This window comes from Eufriesea mexicana, unplaced genomic scaffold (assembly GCF_001483705.2).
Source record: "Eufriesea mexicana isolate 0111107269 unplaced genomic scaffold, ASM148370v2 scaffold107, whole genome shotgun sequence".
Lineage (NCBI taxonomy): Eukaryota > Metazoa > Arthropoda > Insecta > Hymenoptera > Apidae > Eufriesea > Eufriesea mexicana.
Window position 1 is genome coordinate 1,931,629 of NW_016908335.1, and position 20,064 is coordinate 1,951,692.

At 51.4% G+C, this 20,064-nt stretch overlaps 2 protein-coding genes and 1 long non-coding RNA gene across 5 annotated transcripts in view; 2 read left to right on the forward strand and 1 right to left on the reverse strand.

The window, feature by feature from the left end:
- Positions 1-202: 202 nt before the first annotated feature.
- OtopLa (proton channel otopetrin-like a) overlaps positions 203-20,064 on the forward strand; it is a 33,053-nt gene continuing 13,191 nt past the window's right edge. Inside the window, exons 1-3 of one of the 3 annotated variants that reach the window (XM_017910932.1) lie at positions 203-272; positions 12,714-12,946; positions 13,730-13,872. In XM_017910932.1, coding sequence (XP_017766421.1) covers positions 12,740-12,946; positions 13,730-13,872 — 350 coding nt within the window. In that variant the 5' untranslated portion in view covers positions 203-272; positions 12,714-12,739. Of the gene's footprint in view, positions 273-9,176; positions 9,316-11,995; positions 12,096-12,713; positions 12,947-13,729; positions 13,873-20,064 lie in introns of those variants that run through there. The other 2 variants (XM_017910930.1, XM_017910931.1) reach the window with 2 other exon arrangements.
- The window catches only part of LOC108555343 (uncharacterized), a 20,226-nt gene continuing 17,577 nt past the window's right edge, over positions 17,416-20,064 (reverse strand). The window contains exon 3 of the long non-coding RNA XR_001890768.1: positions 17,416-17,610. This is a non-coding gene — a long non-coding RNA (uncharacterized LOC108555343). The remainder of the gene's footprint in view (positions 17,611-20,064) is intronic.
- The window catches only part of LOC108555342 (uncharacterized), a 3,631-nt gene continuing 2,375 nt past the window's right edge, over positions 18,809-20,064 (forward strand). Inside the window, exon 1 of the mRNA XM_017910933.1 lies at positions 18,809-19,152. The gene's annotated coding sequence lies outside the window, so the exon portion shown is untranslated. The remainder of the gene's footprint in view (positions 19,153-20,064) is intronic.

Below are 20,064 nucleotides of genomic sequence, written 5' to 3' on the forward strand. Positions count from 1 at the left end.
AAACCACGATTATTCGTGTGCGAGCCGCCAATCGCGACGCGAGTGCCTCGCCACGCGGCTGACAATTACGGGATTCGAGAGGGCAGCCAAGCCAGACAGTTTTCCGTTCCTCCGCGCGAAACACACCCCTGGTGACACCACCGCGAGGTTCTCATTTCGCGAAATCTGTTAGACCTCGAAGACACGGGCGCGTAGCTTCGAACGAAGCTGGGTTTCACAGTGAACTTCGCCATTGGGTTTATTTTCGGACCAGATCGAAATTCGTTATGGAGGTAAGGTGACTGCAAAGTTGTCATAGTCTAGTCAAGAATACCTTAAACAGTATATCATAATAAATTTTATTAACCCCATGGGTACATTTGATGGTAGAGACCCGACGTGCAAAATTTATATTTCCAATACTAATTATTTTTCTTTTAATATATCAATTTGTATATGTTACTTCGAGCATTGGAAGAGTGGATCTGTTCCACTTGCGAAATTGTTTTCGAATAAATCGGTACGCAGGGGGTCACGTCAAACTTAGCATAATCTATCTACTGATCGATGAGTGAAAAGAGGAAGAATGAAAAATCGACAAGAAAATGTCACGAGAGAAGATATGGAAGAATAGATTGCACGGTGTATCAGAAAAAATGGCGAAATCAGGTGGGCAAAGTGAAAAATTAAAAATGGAGACTTAGATTACAAGTCGAGGTTACGTTTATAGCAATTCGCACGCGACAATTTCGATTCGATGTCAATTTGAGTGTATTAATACTTTGACTGCCACATTGTTCATATATAACCGGCCACGGTTTCTCCTGTGACGCCACGGTGGCCATTGGTGACCGGAGTGCTTGAACTACTCGAAATACATTGAACTACATTGAATGAAAATTGACAGTTAGTGCATTTCGAATATGACCGCTAATTAGAAGACACTTTGAAATAAACAGTGCACCATTGAACGATTAAAAATTTTTATTAGGACATCAAAAACATATTAGAACAAATCTTACATCTAGCGATGCACTCCCATGATGTCCTGAAGGAAACATGTGATTTTGAAGTGGCAGTCAAAGTGTTAATAAATCAATTTTTACATGTTAGTTCGAGCATTGGAAGAGTGGATCTGTTCCACTTGCGAAATTGTTTTCGAATAAATCGGTACCCAGGGGGTTAACCTCAAACCTGGCATAATCGATTTAATGATCGATGAGTGAAAAGAGGCAAAATGGAAAATTGACAAGAAAATGTCACGAGAGAAAATATCGAAGAATCGATTGCACGCTGTATCAGGAAAGATCGCGAAATCGGGTGGGCAAATGAAAAATTAAAAATGGAGACTTAGATTACAAGTTGAGGTTATGTTCATAGCAATTCGCACGCGCGAATTTCGATTCGATGGCAATTAAAGTATATTAATTAATTCATCCACAGTTCGAACCGTGGCAAATGAAAAATAAAAAATGGAGACTTAGATTACAAGTTGAGGTTATGTTCATAGCAATTCGCACGCGCGAATTTCGATTCGATGGCAATTAAAGTATATTAATTAATTCATCCACAGTTCGAACCGTGGCAAATGAAAAATAAAAAATGGAGACTTAGATCACAAGTTGAGGTTATGTTTATAGCGAATGGCACGCGCGAATTTCGATTCGATGGCAATTAAAGTATATTAATTAATTCATCCACAGTTCGAACCGTGGCAAATGAAAAATAAAAAATGGAGACTTAGATCACAAGTTGAGGTTATGTTTATAGCGAATGGCACGCGCGAATTTCGATTCGATGGCAATTAAAGTATATTAATTAATTCATCCACAGTTCGAACCGTGGCAAATGAAAAATAAAAAATGGAGACTTAGATCACAAGTTGAGGTTACGTTTATAGCAATTCGCACGCGCGAATTTCGATTCAATGGCAATTAAAGTATATTAAATAATTCCTCCACAGTTGGAACCGCGATTTCTCCTTCATTGTTCCCCGATCGCGAGGTTTTCCGCGGTCTGGTGAAAGCTCGCGCCGGCTGCGCTCGTCGTCGCGCGAGAACCGCTCGAGTAAACCGACGGTAACAGATCCGTCGTAATGGAATTTTTTCTCAGGGCGACGTGGGATCTGATCGAATGTCGTCTCTCGTTTCATAGACCTCGTCGGTTCTCCGCGACGCTCTCGCAACTCGTCTAAACATTCGTTCGCTGGAATATCGAGCGAGCTACTCGACGCGTTGTTCCCGATTCCAGCACACCGTCCATCCCGATGACCTAGTTCTTTTCCACCGAACTTCCCCCCCTCCTCCGACGCTTTTTCCTATTTTTTCTCGACCCCCCTCCGACGTTTTTCTCCCATTTTTCCCGACCCCCCTCCGAAGCTTTTACCTATTTTTTCCGACCCCCCTCCGACGCTTTTTCCTATTTCTTCCGACCCCCCTCCGACGCTTTTTCCTATTTTTCCCGACCCCCCTCCTCGTTTGCTTCTCTCGACCGGCATCCGCGGCACTCGCCGCTTCGTGGAAGCAGAAAATACCGGGAAGCGCGGAAAGCGGATAATATCGGACGAGGAAGAACAATGGCGGTTGTAATCATCGTAATTACCGCGATTATTATCTCGCGAGCGCGATACCACCGCTGCAAATATCAGCCTTCCGAAGCGGCTCGGTGGCTGAATTTACGAGCGTTAATGCCGCACTGGGAAGAACGAGGGAATCGCGAGGGACAGGGTACCGAAATCGTCAAACGGCACCGTGAACCGGAACGATCCGCCATTCCTTAGAAACTGGCGCCGGCTGAGAGAAAAACACGCGCTTTGGCTGGATCAAAGGTGGATCGGATTCAATGAACCCGTAGCGCGAATGAAAGTTTTGGTTGCGCTGCAACTGACAGACAATGGGTGTTTGCGAGTCTCCGGCACGGTGTAACGCCGTGTACGCCATTGCCCCATTTCTCCGAAGCAAAGAGAACCGGAATAGCGGATTCGTATTAATTCGCGTTTAAACGAGGGGCGCTTTTATTCCGCCATTTCTATTTTCGGGAAAAATGTTCGCGGTTTTCTGGGTGGATCCGGAAGAAATAACGAAGTTATTTGGTTTTATTTGGGAGATGTAGTAGGTGACAATTGATCCGATTCGCGGTCTAAATTTCCAATATTTTCATCATTATTTATTTATTTATTTGTTTAATAATGATTTATTCTATTAATTATTCTATTATTCTGTTGTTATTCAATTGATCCTATTCGCGATCTAAATTTCCAATATTTTTATTATTATTTATTTATTTAACCCTTCACTCGCCATTTGATAAAAATTCGAAGATCGGTATTAATTAATATGTCAAATTTAGAATAATGTAACGGTGTGCGAGATATCGAAATCAAATAATTCTACGTATCAATTATTACACTATTCCTTATCTATTGCTCTACAAAATATCGTCAATTTTATAGCAGAAAATCTTCGAACTCCTACATTTCTTTAGCCAAACAATCGCCGAGTGCAAAGGGTTAATAATAATTTACGGGTAGTAAAACCCATTAGTGTATAAACAAAAAATAAAAATACGTCAGTTTGTTAGGTTATGTATGATACAAATGCAGATATAGCCGATATAAACAATTTTCTTAGAGATTTAAGATCTGGTTTTTAAACGAAGAGACACTATTGCCAAAAATTTGAAGGTTCGATGAGAAATTGTTTGCAAGAATGCATGTTATGGAGGAAAATAAAGAAGAAATGGAGAATTCTTGATAGGGAGAACAATATTTGAATCTGAGCGAGACGTGGAACACAATCCTTTCTACGTAGATCTTCTTTAATCCAAACCAAACTGTCTCCCACCATTTTCTTTCATTTGGAAGCTACGATAGACGAAAGTTACATACACAAGTCTGAAATTTTCAGCATTTTCTGTATAAAAAAAAAAGCGAGGAAGGATAATGTTTGGATCTAAATGAGACTTGGACCACAATCCTTTCTATGTAGTTCTTCTTCAGTCAAAACCAAGATGTCTCCCATCATTTTCTTTCATTTAGAAGCTCTGATACAGTAGAGTTACATAATCAAATCTGAAACTGTTAGTATTTTCTGTATAAAAAAAAAGGGGAAGAAATATAGAGAAAAAGAAAAAATATAAAAATTCTAATACCATACCTTAAAAGCGAAGATCCCACCAATCTAACCAGCCCCTGCTTAACCACAGCCATTCTCTTCCATTTAGGGCTCTAACAATTAAGAATATTCTCTATCCAAAGTCCAAATCTCCAGCATCATCACTAGAAAAAAAGAATTAGATTAGAAAAAATTCATAAAATTTAAAAAATTAAAAATTTACTAGAAAAAAAATTGAAAAATAGAAGGAAAATAGGTGAAAATAATTTCCTTTAACCAAAACTATTCTCCATTACGCAATAGCTCTAATAGTCAGCGATTCTATAATTCTATAATTCACATTCCAAATCTGAAACTTTTGCACCAAAGAGAAATAGAAAAATAAAATGGAAAAGGAGGGAAAGGAGTAGAAATTGCACCCGCATGGTGGAAACGGTGAAACAGCCCTGTTCGCGGCCAGGTGCGACGCGAAACGGGGCACGTGCATGCGCGGACCCGCGATCGGTCCCGGGTGCCGAGGTTCGGTCGAGCGAGGTCGCGGCATCTCGTCGGCGCGGTTGGGTCGATGGACGGTACGTGGGCGTCGCGACGCCGGCGCCGGCACGAAGCTCACAGGTGGTCGCCATGCAGTCTGGCCGTGTTTCGTGTCGGATGCCGCGGCAGCAGCTCGGCGTGACGCTTTTTCGAGGTCCACGACCGGCCGGCCGAATCGATCCACCGCCTCCGTTGCCGGCGACGACGCCGCCGCTTCCGGCGTCCGATTGTTGTGACGCCGCGTACCGCGCCGGGAACCACGCTGCCACCGGCGTCCAGGCCTGCCTATCCTCGGCCACCTCCACGAAAGGACCACCGTAAGCCTCCCTCTCTCTTCGTCTTCGGACCTTACGCAACGCCTCGTCGCAGCCTTGCCCTTCCCCTAACCTTTCTTCCGTATGACAGCCACCCGCGGGACACGGCTGCTCCGCGGATAACGCGTCGGACGCGAGGAGCATCGGGATGAGAAATCGCGAAACGGTCGACGTAGCTGGTTGCGTGGTACAGTAGTGAATGTTTACGAGTGGACGTTTCAACGACGCGAGGCAAAATACGAGGGTGGATGGTCCGCAGGGATGCTGCCAAGGGTGGCGCACCCTAACCTATTTCGAGGCTAACCTGTTCGACCCTGTGGACGCTCGTTCGACCAGGCGTCGTAAACAGGGAAAATTTGTTTTCCCGAGAGATCCGATAGAGAACCGATCCACGAAAACGAAAATACAGAGAGGGAAGTGGAAAACAGACCGATTCGATTCGGACTGATGTTTTTCCACGGGGAAACACCAGTTCGCCGTTGGGTGCAAACGTTTTCGGTGGGGCAAGGGATGGAGGAATAGAGCGGGGAAAACGAGGGGAGAACGGTGGTGCATTCCGACAGCAGCATCCCGTGGACCGAGATACCCAGGTCGCGTTCGATATTTCGGGAAAACGTCGAACGAGCGGGCATATCGATCAGACTCGGGCCGCGAGTGCGGGCGGAGCCGGCGCGATAACTCCGTGGTGTTTTTGTTTCCCGAGACCACCGTACTATCCGTGACCGTATACGTTCTCGCGTGGACGACTCATTGAGACCTCTTGCCACCTTCCAGCCCGATACGTGTTGCTCCGCTGACATCGCGCGAATCCCTACATCTATGCACACGTCGGCTTCATGCGCCAGCCGATACCCTTTAGAGCAGCGTGTCCGTGCTCTCCCGTGTGCCATTTGCCGCTCTTCGAGCTATTGTCTCGTGCAGTCGTGTCGTTTCCTCGTTATTCCCTGTTCTTCTTCCTACGGATGTTGAGCATTTCATCGATTACCATTTCGCGGATAACACTCGGCGCCATTTCCCCGGTCTTTACCTGATTGCCTCTGATTGTTACGAGTGCCGAGATTTTCACGAAATTTTGCCATTTCGCGGGTAAGACGCGTCGCCATTTCTCTGTTGTGTCCCTGTCTAAGGTTGTTAGCACGAGGGACGAGAATTTCACTAATTTTTAACATTTCCTGGGCAAGATTCGTCGCCATTTCTTCGCTTTGCCTTTATCCACGATTGTCAGGACGAGGGGCGAGAATTTCACAAATTTTTACCATTTCGTGGGCAGGACACGTCGCCATTTCCCAGCTCTGGCCTTATCTCCGATTGTTAGTACCAGTGCCGAGAATTTCACAAACTTTTACCATTTCGCGGGCCAGACGCGTCGCCATTTCTGTTTTATCCGTGTCTCCGATTGTTATCACGAGTGTCAAGAATTTCCCAAATTTTTATCATTTCGCCATTTCTCCGCTCTGTCTTTGTCTCCGATTGTCAGCACGAGTGTCGCGAATTCCAAAAATTTTTACCACTTCGGGGACAAGATCCGCCGCCATTTCCCAGCTCCGTGCCAGTCTCTCATTGTCAGCGCGAGCGTCGAGAATTTCACAAATTTTTCCCATCTCTGAAAGAAGCCACGTCGCCGTTTCCCCGTCCGTTCTCTCAATGCCAGAAATTTCACGCGTTTCCGCCGTCTCGCGGACAAGGCTCGTTACCATTCTCCTAAACGCGGTATACCGGAATCCGGAACGCGTGGGGAAAGAAGGCGAGAAACGACAGAATCTCGAGGCTCGTCGCGATTGCAGAGAAGGACGTGCTTCGTTTTTAATTACACGCTTTGTTCCTCTCGACGGCGCGCAACTTCTCGCCAGCGCGCGCGGAACACGGAGCGGAGTTTCGCGAACGCGAACGGGCCGGATCGAACAACGAACTTTCACTCGCGATTCGTTAGCGCGTCGCGGCGAGATTAAAAAAGACAGCGAGGCTGGTAAAATCGGCCGGCGAGTTTGGAATTAAACGCGAAACTGGGTTAGCCGCTCGCAGCAATCGAGTTGCATCTGTGTGTTCGACCACACGGACAATCGTATGCCGGTGTTTCATCTCGCGGAGGCCATCGCGGGGTCGCGAGAGGACCGTCTCGCGTTTGAGCGGCGCAGTAATTGTTGGATAATCGTTGACACCGGAGAGGAGGACTCTTAATTGCAGACCGTGGTTGTCGAGGGCTGACAAAGAGACAGGTAGACCCGAGATTGGCTGTGGGACGGTTTAAAATTCCAGCCTCGATTCGCCTGGTCGTTATCGTACTCGCGCGCCTCGCGAGGCGGATAATCGGTGCATAATGCAACGAGCATCGGTATTAAAATTACTCGCGAAAGTGTGTCAGCGTGGAAGCTCGACGACGTGGCTCCTTCGCTCGTTTTAAATCTCTCTGTTTAGACCTGTGCGCAGCAAAGAAAACTCGCTCGTCGCGCGCTTTCGAACGCGGAGAGGAGCTTATTCCGGGTCGACGATCTTCGATGCGGGAGACGCTGGCGAATGGGGTTGAAGAGACAAATTGAATCGAAAATCCGCGGTCTGGAAACGGAACGGGACCGAAAGGCAGAAAGAAATGGCGGGTGAACGGGCCGCGGGGGGGAATATTAATAAACGAGAAGTAGGGAGAGAAAAGGGAACTCGGCCTGGGCGCCATTTCAAATGCTAATTCCGGGGTAGTACGAACGGCGTTGGAAGTACCGTGGAAGGAAAGAAATTAATTAGGCATCGATATTAGCAATTTCCAAGGAATTCTTCAGCCGATCGACGATACGGTAATTGGCGACGTTTCTAGAATTCCATCGGGAGCACAATGCAGTCTCGATGGCGGCCTCGCGACCCCGGAATCCATTAACCGGCCCGGGCCTATCGATCCATCGATATCGCCGCGAGCATTCCTACCGTACGCGAGAACTCGCGCGAGTTTGATCCATTACGAGCCGTGACGACGACGGTTCAGCCGAACGCGAAGGAAGCTGACGCGAGTGGAACTCCGTATTCCGGGACGCGTTCGGGATCTTTGATCCACGCGCGCGCAATTAAAGCGTTTACGTGGCCCGCGGGGACTAGAGGAATCCGCGAGCACGTCGACGCTGTCGCGCCACTGCCGGATTGCACGCGAACCGCCCTCGAGCGGATCCAGAGAGGGTGTGCTCGTTAAGCCGGCTCGCGTCTGAAAGCGCGGGCGGAATTCGACGTTCGAACGCGTGCAAGTATCGAACGGGGTCGCGCAGGGGGTGAAATAGGGATAAAACAGGGACAAAGAAGGGATAAAGTAGCGATAAAGTAGGGATAAAGTAGCGATAAAATAGAGGACGATCGATGAAATAGCCGCGGATTCCGATCACGGACGACGCAGTGAAGCGAGTAGGAGAAAGTGGAGAGGAAAAGGGTAAAGGAGAGCGAAGGAGAGCGAGGAAGGAAAAAAGCGAGATCCACGCGAATCGTTGGCGGGTCTGAACAGCGACAAGGGAGTAAATTAAGTTTCCCATGCCGGTGTTCCATTAGCGGGTCTAGCGTGTGGATCGATGAGTAAGAGGGAGTGGGATCGGAGGTGGGGTTGGCGAACGCGTTGGCTGACAAGAGGAGATCTGTAATAGCGATCGGTGAATCGCGCGGAATGGCGGAATGGTCGGCGAACGTTCCGGCGGCCGGTATCGGCGTCGACGCCGTCGTCGGGCTCACGAGCGAGCAAGCGTCGTTGGAAGGCAGGTACGAAGGAAGGGGGAAGCAAGGTAGCGTGGGAAGAGGCAGGTAGGGGTACGTGGCAAAAGGCAGAAATAATTCCACATTTGCCGAGCTGGCTCGCACGTGTCACACGCCTCAGGCCCGCACACGTGCGCACACGTGTGCCCCTTTTCGTTGCTATTTCGCGACACGCGAATAGACAGACAGACAGACACACACGCGCGCACGCGAGCTGCCGAAAAACGGGAACGAACGCGGAGAGAGCGACAGAAAACGAACGGGAGGTGAAAGAGGAGAAGCAGCCCGAGTCAGCACGAGCCAACGGAGAGGAGAGATAGAGGATAGAGTGTGCACACGGCGAATAAAAGGGGGAGGAAAAAATATAGGAAGGAGGTGGAAGAGTGATAGCCGACCCCCCCAGGATCGTGATTAAAGCTTGTGACGGCGACGAACCGCGGATTTCTAAATATATAGCCGGCGATGTGCAAGAATAGGAGGCAAGCAGCACGACTCGCGATCGCGTCTCGAGAGAGAACGAATGGAACGTGAGCTCGCAGTGGGCACCGCGACGCCGCGGCGTCACCCGGACGCGCGTTCGGATAGGTCAGTTATCGGGGAACAAACTAGCTGCCGGCGGGTTCGCGTTAGAATCCTGTATCAGCCTTTCTCGCACACAGGTAACCAAGGATTTTCCGATTACTTTGCTTGTCTGTCATCCTCTCTCCCTCTCTGTTTGCCCAACTCTCTCTCTCTCTCTCTCTCTCTCTCTTCGTCCCTCTCTCTTTTATCCCGCTCGATCGTTTGTTCGTTCACCGACGACCAACCGAAATTTGTCGCGAGTGTCCTTGTGTCACCCGGACCGCGTTTCCTCGCGCTCCTTCCACCCCTACCACGCGCCTCCCTAACCGGACCGATTATTCCGTTTAACCGTTCCTGCACTTGTTGAATTCCCCCTTGTACGACTCTCTGGCACCGCGTTCCTAGCCGCTCGTACCCGCTCATGCCCGCGTCACGCCACCGCTTCCACGTTTACGCGTATAGATCGATTCTCGAGATCGTTCTGTTCCTCCATTCGTCCATCTCGCCCCCGTCGCGACCCCGGTTCTTACGGCGCTCTTAACCGATTATCGTCGGATTATTGCCGGATTGTGCTACCAGCCCAGACGAAACAATGGGCACGAAAGGACGAAGTATCTCTCCGCGTGACTCGAGTCTTTCTCGCGACGACTTCGCCGACCCCTTGCACCCTCTTTTGTTCCCTCACCGAGACGCTGTATTTACCTTGCGGTCGGTTGTTGCCACCCCTCTGGTATTTCCTTCTGCTCCTCGCGTACATGCCTCGCAATCGTGACTAGAGGTAGGTCGGCAACTCCGACCTACCCGCTTCCGCCACCCTCCACCCTCCTGCTCTGTTTCTAGTTTCATTCAGTCCTTCGCTATTTCCCTGCTTTACGAGCTACTTTCCGATTTCCCCGCCGCTGCGTGTACCTACATGTCGTGCATCCATCTTCGCTATTTATCTGTCGCCTCCCCCGATTCGGATGGGAAAGCGGAGATCTCGAGGCGCTGGAAATATCGGCCACGACACGGGGAACATTCCCGAGAACGGGCGTTAAATCGGAAAGATTCAGCGAGCAGAAACGGATGCAGATCGTGTCGGGAAAATAGCTTAGTATGCGCGAAACGAGCGCGGAGGCACGCTCGCGGCTGTAATTTATTCCGAGCTCGCGACAGCGGGCAAACATTTACACGTGGCTTGTCAATGGTCTAGCATCGCCTCGATCGTTTCTTTCGACACCCGGCTTCGCCTAATTCCACGCTCTCTGTATTACACTCGCAAACGATTCTAGCGATCGCCAACTACGTTCGCGGGCTAAAAATACCAGTGCCGTCACGTCCTGCTTCGAGTGGTCTCTCGAAAAAAGCCACTTCGGAAAACCGACTCGCGTCGAAGCGTCAGCTCCGCACGTGTCCAGACTCTGGCCGAATTTTTCCTCCTCGTTCCATTTTCTCTTCTTTCTCGTGTCCCTCGCGTTGCATGATTCTGAAGAGTGGAAGGAGCTATCAGTAGGAGATCGCCTTATTCGACGAGCTTATTTATTATTCGCGTCGGTGTCATCGGTTCCCTGGCCGGTATAAATAACCGCTTCCGTTGACATCGCGCGCGACGACGTTCGATAATCGATAGCTTTTTCCTGTGAAAACCGGTGCCGGCGATATCCTCGGGTAAATATAGAGTAAGGAGTATTCGTAGGCGCGTGGTCGGGTTCGACGGCGTGCTACGTAATTTCAGCCGGTTCTCCGCGACGAGGAAAACAAAGGGGTTCCAAATTTAGGTCTGGCCGGTGTATATTGGGTAGATGATGGAACGCGAGAGCGACACGGGGCTCCAGCACAGGTGACCCAGTTAATCGCGCGATACCCAGGGCAATCGACACCTTTCCGCGAAAACGAGATAACTGAGAAACGCGCGCGAAACGCACGCGAAACGCCCGCGAACGTTCGGCGAAACGCGCAACGAGCCGTTCTTACGTAAACTCGCTACTCCTGCTAATTACCCGTCACTGCGTCGGATGACCTATTTCGCGGCGCGTTCGAGAATCGATAGCTTTTCACCGGGGCGAACCGTGCCGTTTCCAGCAAACCGTAACTCAAACGCCGAGCAAATATTAAAAATCCATCCCCGACCCCGATATCCACTTTCTTCTGTTTATCCTGTCCGTTTGTCGCCCGCCGCTCGCCCGTTAATCCGGTTTCGCTGGTAATTAAGCGCGCGTCGAGTCGATATTAATTAAGCGCTAATTTTCAGCGAGCAACTTTCAACGTACAGGTATACCTCTCGATAAATAGATCGCGCGGAGAGGTTTCCCCGATATCGTGGTACGAAGCGTGGTCGTGGTACGAAGACCCGATAGGCGGATAGACGAGCAAATAGATAAATAAATAGATAGAAGAAGCGAATGCGTGGAAATTCCAATGGGAATGGACGTAACGTAATTGGCGCAAAGTCCCGCTCGATACGGCCATTCCGTTCAGCGCCACTCGACGAGGACTTAAAAAGAACTCGAGCAGGCTTCGACGCGTGTTCGATGGCTCTCATTCGCTTTCCCGTCTCGTGCACCACGAGTTCCTCGAAGCGTGTCCGCGCGGAAAGATGAACGCACGTGACTAGCGGACCGCTCGCTGCTCGATCGCAGTGCCATGTTTGGCGATCTCTGCTACGGGGAGAGAGCGAGCCGCCGCGACTCGTCACGAGGATGAGACTTCCCCTTGAACCAGTGCCGATCCGATCGCGTTTACGCCATCGTCCAACGGCTAGACCGCGCCGCGTCACGCTTCTACGCACAGTGGTCTCGGTCTCGCGCCATCGTCGCCGGTTTTCCGTCACTTTTTCCGACATTTATCCGAGACCTCTGGCTAGCTCTCTAGCACGCGATGGACACCAGCGCGATGTCGAGTAAGTTCAACGTCGACGGTTAATACGGTGGCGATTCGGTGAACCCTGAACTTTCTTTTATCTTTCTTCCCACTTCCCACGCGGAATATGTGCTCGTTGCTCGCCGTCGGACGACTAGTCGTCGAGCGGATGGAGAGAAGAGGACGAAAAGGTAGATGCGTTAAGGCGATCCCACGCGAAGAGTGCCACCACTGTCGCGTGAATAGGTGAATCGCGCGGAGGAGGTTCACGAGGCCGGCAAATACGCGCTCGATGGAACTTGACGAGGCGAAATGCCTCTAATCCCAGGGGTATGGGCGGAGGCTGAGTGCGCGGAAGCCTTTGCTCCGTTGTTTGATTCGATTGTCCGGGACATAGTGACCAAGTAGCCGGAGACGTCCTACGATCTCGAGAGCCCCGATCCGAATCGATTGCCCGGCCGAGGGCCGGAAACGAGGACGACCGGTCGATCGATAGTTAGCATGAATTATTCACGAGTCGCGTAATTAAAGATATCGTTCGGCAGGGACACGGGACGACTGTCGATGAGAGAACGTCGTTGGCGATCGGCAACGAGACCGAAAGAAACGACCGGCCACTAGCTAGCGCTTAACGGGACGATGCCTGATTGCTTCGCAGATCGACCGAGGAACAATTCTGAAGAGATGCAGCGGTGTCCGTATCTCCACGAGATGAAGGAGCGCCTGCTCTCGCAGCCGACACCGACAGACAGCCTGGACATGGAGCGGCTCGATGGCACTCCTGTCAAGGAGCCCAATCTGCACAACGATTACCCTGCTCACACGAACCCCGGGGTCATACCGGAACCACCGGAAATGCCGCCTGATTCGCTCATCGGCACCGTCGTCAAGGTACGTCCTTTTCCAGGGCTTCCCTCCGACCACCTGGCCAGGTCCAAGAGTTTCGACCTTGCTTTCGCTTTCTCCACCCACGGTTCGAGTCGTTCAATCCCGACTAAACTCGTCGGTTCATCGATCTCTACCTGTCTTCTCGACAGCTAACCTAGTTGTCCATTCATCGACTGTCCAAACTCGATGCGCTCACGATTTCTTCATTCGCGATGCCTGTCGAATTAAATTCAACGATTAATATGGGCATGTCGCAGGAACGTTGAAAATTATTTCAAGACTGATTCGGTTGATACAGCACCGTAATCCGTTCATCGACTCTGTCCAATGCACGTGCCAGCGAGTTTTCTCACTGCGCGAAAATTAATTCGCGATAGTTCCCAACTGACATACGCGAGGTACGGTCATAATTGAGGCCACGCATTCCCAACTGTTGCACTGCACCTGTAAAATAAAATACCAATTAGTTGGATACGATCGGACAAATTTCATCGATCAGGTTTAACATAAGACTCAACTTGGTAGCAATGCGATACATGGTCGTCGACCATGCGCGAATACCAGGTTGTCCAAAATCTACCGTCCCAACTGGACATCTTCGCGAACTTTCCCGACCACTCACTGCCAAAAGACGAAGAACAGTGGCGCATCCTGCAGAGACGTTGCACCCCCTGTCCCAAACCTACGAGATCCAGCCTGAAACCACGCCATCCCTGAAATTCATCTTCGACCCAGCAGCCTGCTCATCGGACTATCGACCTTCGCTATTTAATTTCTCGCTTGCAGCTGAATTCCGATGGCTACGGCTCGCACACGTCGCCGGCGCACGCGAGGCAGCCCCTGGTGCCTCAAAACGCGAACAACCCACCCCACTGCCTCACCCCTACGCACTCTGGCCCGACCACTGGCACGCTGCCAAAGAACGCAAAGTGAGTACATTCTTACGAGTGCATTCTTAAGATCCTCGAGGCGACGAAAGGCCTTCGCGAGGGCCTCCTTTCGCGCCACGTACCGCGGAGACGCGACGCAGTTTCGCCATGGCTTCGCGACGCGTCCGCGGCTGCCGTCTAATTGCTCTTACACGGCCACCGTCGCGACGCGGACCCGCCATGCACTCTTTGTTTGCCGCGCGGACGTCCACGCGCGGATAAAAATAGGGTATTACGGACTCGGAGGAAAGAATATCGACAGGCCGGTGAAGGTTGTATACGATTTGCACGCGTGTCGAGTCGTCGCGGGACACGATTATCGGCCACGTGCAGGCACGTCGGCTTCCCGGTGCTTCCGCTATCGCGAAACGGCTCCCGGTACACCCCTTGGTCGGCCGAAAATAACGCCTGCCGACGCGTTTCCACGGTTTACGATCGCCTCGCGTAACACGCGCAGAAGGCATCGATGAACAGAGCTTCACGGGGTCGTGGACGTCTGCGGGAATCGGTTATTTCGGGCAAGATCTTGCCAGAAACGGAAACGGGGCACGGACCCGCGGTAAACAAGCTCGCGAGTTAGGGTGTGCACGCGAGAATGCGACCGGGACCGATTCTGCGAGCCTGAATCGGAAGTTAAGACGCGCTCGGTCGGTAAGCTCGGACCGACGAGAATGGGGCGTGATTAACTCCTTGACTTACGATTCGAGTCCCGGTGGCGAGTGCCATAATCAACGGCGTAATCAATCACACGCCGAATGCTAGCAAGAATAACGCGTAACGGAGATAGAAGGACATCGGCGGAAATTAACTACGAATCTGACTAAGCCTGACTCATTCGTTATTTACGTCGAGTCCCATCTAGAAGATACTCACGTTTGACCCGAGTTCCTTGCCACGAGTATCGCGGGATATCGTAGACGAAAGGGTTAACGCCTTCTCGTCGAGACTCGAAAAGTAATCGGGTCGAAGATGAGTATCACGTGTGAGAGACGTGATTCATAGATTGGGTCGAACGTACGCGACACGGGTCAGGCTCGTGGTTAATTTTCGCCGATTCTTTTTCCGTCTCTGTCGCGCGGTATTTTTGAAATGGCGTGGCCGACTTTGCCGTTGATTATGGCACTCGAATCGCAGAGCTAAGGGCTAAGGCGAGGACCCCGCGTCAAGTTTGGAAACCACGTGTTCGTGTGACGAAGAAGTTGCGTCTGTGGACGAACGTGTTACGCGCGGGGTGAACCTCCTCTGCATGGAGATTTACTCTCGTTAATATGCACGGTTAAAGAGGAACGCCATGTTTGAAACCCTCCGGCGATGCAAGGTGCATCCGAAGAAGGTGAGCTGCGTCGACGACCTCGAGGTGCACCGATCCGGGGCAAAAAACCGGGCGAACTTGCTCGAATTTCTTTAAAAGGATCGCGCAGGTCGGAGAGGAAAAAGGAATGGCGGATAACTGGAAAATTTCGAAGGATTTTTATCCCATTGCGTAACGAGTTCCAACATTCCGGACGCGAGAGCCACTGTGCACGTGCGAATAAATATGAATAAGAAATTATTCGAAGAACCGACAATGATGAACTCGATAGAGAAAAGGATGGGACATCGGTTCGAGCAACGATACCTAAATCCAAAATTCGCTATAGATGAATAGAAACGAAGAAAAATAACAAATTACTCGAGGAATCGAATTTCGCGAAAGTCGAACGTTTCTGAAAATTTTAAATAGCAAGAATTTTTATTCGACAACACCAATTTGGATAACTGTATTTAAATACAAAAATCACCGAGTTATTATAAACGGATACAAATAACAAATTACCCGAGGGTTTAATTAAATCCTTCGAGAACGATGCTTCCATTTCTAAAATTCGGAAAGCAACGAATTTCTATCCCACTGGACAGCCTCGATTCGAATAACGATGTGCAAATACAAATACAGACGAATAAAACTGGCAAATTACTCGAAGGTTCGCTGTTTTACCGATCGAGGAGAATTTTCAATCATCAAAAGCATCTCTATTAACGCGAAATTCATGAAAGAGACAACCGCAGCGAGTGAAAGAGCAGAGAAAATCGAGAGAGGACGCGATTTTACTGATCTTTGCCCAAGCTCTCATCCAGAGTTTAGTTCTAGAGACGCGGAATCGTGGCAGCACTGCCAGCGAGACTCGAAATCAATACTCGCTGTGCGTGAGTCTGGCCTGTCGCAATCCTTGCAACGCGATATTACAACACGCAGAAAAATGCTAGGGACACCGGTATTGCGCCGTATCGGTGACCCGGTTCGGATCATCATCGCTGGGAACGCGATCGGCCGCGCGTTGCTCCACGTCCGGCGATCTTCTGCGGTCTTGCACCCCTAGCTGCCATCTCGTAGTCCCAGGAACCGTGAAAACAAGGAAAAAGGAATGCGGAACGGAAAAAAACACGCGAACGCATACCGTATCGCGTGACACGGTAACTTTCTCGCGTGACCATTCGCGCGGATTACTATACCGATTGCTCCTCGTGTCTACGACGCCATGCCGCGTCGGGAAAAAAGCGCTCTAAAAAGCGGGAAAACCATAACCGAGCTTGGCATTCGTAGATTCGATGGATGTTTGCCAGGTATCTCGATCGTCCAACCGGTCGTCGACCTCTGAAATCACGAAAACAACCCTTAGCCAGCCTTTATCACGCCTGACAGGGGGGCCTCCCATTGGCAAACATCCCCTATCGTCGCGAAACAGTGGTTACGCGGATTCGCAGGAATTTTTCTTCAGAGGGGGACTGGGAACGAGGGAAGAGAAGAATTCTCTAATGGATTCTTCACAGAGGACAGGATATGCACATAGAGGAGAACAGGGCGCAACAAGGCACATCGACGGACAGCACAAAGCCTCGGCAATCTTCGACGGGGCGAAAGATAATCTCCGATCGCGATCGTAATCAGGGGTTGATTCCAGCGAAGTCGGGACGAAAGGGTCGCACGATGGAGAATTTTGTGGTAGGGTAAGGTTACTGACCTCGGTGCTAGCGTTATCGAGCGGGTCAGTGGGTCGCAGAACCACAGAGCATATCGTTCCCTCTCCAGCCGCCATCCAGGTCTCCTACTCTCTCTCGCTGTTCCGGATCCTCCCGTGGGAACGCAGCCGAATGTGCGCGCCAGACGCTCCCAACTTCCGTCCACCGCTTCCGACTCGCTTTCCAAAATAAAGAGGCTCTCTTGAAATTAAAAAAGCTCGCGGTCCCGTCATCCGGGGGGCGAGGGACAAGTCGTGGCCAACTTCCAGGGAACGCCTTCGATTCGCTAACATGGATGTAGAGGACTTTCTTCCTCTACCCCCCTCTCTCTCACACGCTTCTCTCTCTTTGAAAATTAAAACATTTATCCGAGAAAGAGATCAGTGATGTATCACCGGGATAGAAAAGGGTGGCGAGAAAATTTAGGACAGATATCTCGGATGGATATCCAGGGAGGAATCGCGACGAGCGGCGTTTAGGGTTCGAGTTTAGGGAGAATTGATCGCGAAAACGGCCTCGAGGGGAATCGGCGATAGCGCACGCGTTTGCCACAGAGAATTCGCAGTAGACAAAAGACTGCCTGGACGATACAGGACGAGTTACCTGCGAGCAAAGGGTGCTTCAGCGATTCCCTCTAACCGTAGACAGCGCCTCTGCTGGAGCAGGCGGAGGAGCCGCGCAAAGGGGTCTCGTAAACGCATCGATGCCGTGTCTTTAGCATCCACCATGTCCGGGAGGCTGGAAATAGACGTGAAAGGATATTTAAATAACCCGAGATATCGTTGGGGATAAAAATGGAAAAGGAGGACGTTGCCTGAATATTTATTCAGCGTTTATCATTGGCGGGTCGGCGCTGAATGAACTGCGGGGCGAAAACGGGGGGTGCAAGGGGGTGCGTTTCTGTTCGCGCTGCGGTTTTCGCTGTCGCGTTTTCAGCGAAACGCGACTACGGACGAAAAGCCGCGGAGGGAAGAGAACGGGAAGATGCGAGCCGCGGTGGGTGCGTGGAAACGGCGGTGAAACGAGAGGGGCGGGGAGAGAAAATGCGGAAAAGCTCGCGAGCCCGCGACGCTACTCCGAAAACCCAGTGACCGCGATTACGAGCGGGGTACGGCGCTCGGCGAGAGTCGAGACGTTGGCGGAAAAGCTGAAAAGGAAAGCGCGGATCGAACGACGACGGGGTGCCGCCCGTGTCGCCCGTGATCGACGTTGGATCGCGGAGGAGAAGTGGTAGAAGAAGCGGAGCCACGGGGTTCCTCGCGGTTACGCGGTATTCGCGTGGAAATGGAAAAATTCATGACGCGACGCGAGATTCCGAGGGAACAAAGGGAGTCCCAGCCTGGGTAGCTTGGCAGCCGAGAGGAATCATGGTGGAGGATTCTCGTTGGACCTCGGCGTAGGAGACCACAGCCAGGGGCGGAGAGAGAAGGGACGACGTGGAAGGAGGACGGGGGGCGGGAGAGGAGGCAAGGGGCGCGCGAAAGGGGTGAAAAAGACGGGAGACACCGTGGGGAAAGACGGCGAGAAGGAGACGCGAGATATCGGAGAGAAAAAGGGGCGCCGGGTGCGAGAAAGGGATAGGCGAAAAGAGCGATGTATAGAGTGAAAGCCGCGGATCGCAGTGCGCTTGTGCAAGAAGCTGCCGCTGCCCGGGAAGAGACCTCCCGGCCAGCCTCAGTCTCCGGGATGCTGGGGGCGGCGATCGTGATTCTACCCCCATTTCATCGTGCTCCGATAACATAGTCCATCTCGCTCGGCTGCTGTCCGTCCGTCCGTCCGTCTCTCGTTCTGCTCCCGTTCCTCTCGGATTAACCCTCGACGCTTGTGTTTACGTCCTCTATCCTAAGGTAGACTCCCTTTCGGTGTCTACCTCTCTCTCTTTCTCTTTCTCTCTCTCTCTCTCTCTCTCTCTCTCTCTCTTTCCATCTGTCTCTGTCTCTATCTACGCGTCCGTCTGTCTCCCTCTCCCGGTCTCCATCTTTATTTACCTATCCATTCGTCCACCCCCGTCTTTCCTTTCTCTTCCTCTCCTTTCCTCCCAGTTCCACGTTCCGCGCGACCTACGTGCTCTATCTCCGTCTTACTCTCCCTCTCCCTAACCCCTTTCTCCGTGTCTGCCTAGCCCTCGTCCCCTCTCCTCTCCCGACAGCATCAACTTCCTCTTTCTCTCGCCGACCTTCCATCCTCCATCCCTTCTCCGTCTCTCCGCTTCACACCCTTTTCCGCCGAACCCTGGGTGCAGTCACCGCGAGAACCTTCAGCCAACCACCTCTCCAGCAGGTGAGCCTTCTTGGTCGCGCACTCGGTGACTGGATATAGTTGGTTGGTTGGTCGGTTGGTCCGTCGGTTGTTGGTACGTCGGCGTTCGTCGAGGTGTGTGCATTGCACTCGGTTGGTAATCGTAGCCGCGCGTCGCCCGTCGCCTGTCGCCCATCGGCCGTCGCCTGTCGTCGTGCTCGTCATCAGTCATCGGAGCGAGAGTGCTCGATCCTCCCAGGCTCAGGTTCGGTCGTGTGCACGGGATTTTCCATTAGCTCGTTCGACCAAGTGCGCGGGATCATAGAGAGAGGAAAACCTTTGGGGTGGCCCAGCTTCGTTCCTCCCGACGTCCTTCTTTCCCAACTCCGACCGCGCAACCTGCGCTCCCTTCTCTCGCCCTTTCGCCGAGCTCCTTCCTCTCTCTTTCGTCGCCTTTCTCGCCTTTCTCGCAACCTCCGGCTTCCCTTTGTCTCGTCCTATCGTTCGATCGTTCGCCACGGCCACACGACGCGCTTCATCGGGGCTAAATTCCAGCCCCGAAATCTCGCCTCACCCTTCCACGCTTCTCTCTTCTCCGGAGGACAGAGCTTCCTCTCCTCTCGCTCCAACGGGAAGACGAATAAACAGCGTCCCTCGCGTCGATCGATCTCTTCTGCTAGCGAAACCTTCGGATCTCCCTCGAGGAGAGCCTTCGAACCTCGCTACACGCTCGCCATCTGTCCCCGGTTCGATGTTCGTCCGTAGCAATCTCGCCGAAGCTCGTACGCTATCATTCATCCGATCCTCCTTCGGGGCGCGAGGTTACGCGCAGGAGGTGGTGCGCTTCAAGAGCGATCTTTGCCAGTAAAGAGTCCAAGGAACGTACGCGCAGGCGTGATCCGCGGAATCGAATAAACAGACACAGCAACAATTCAGGGAGAGAGAGAGAGAGAG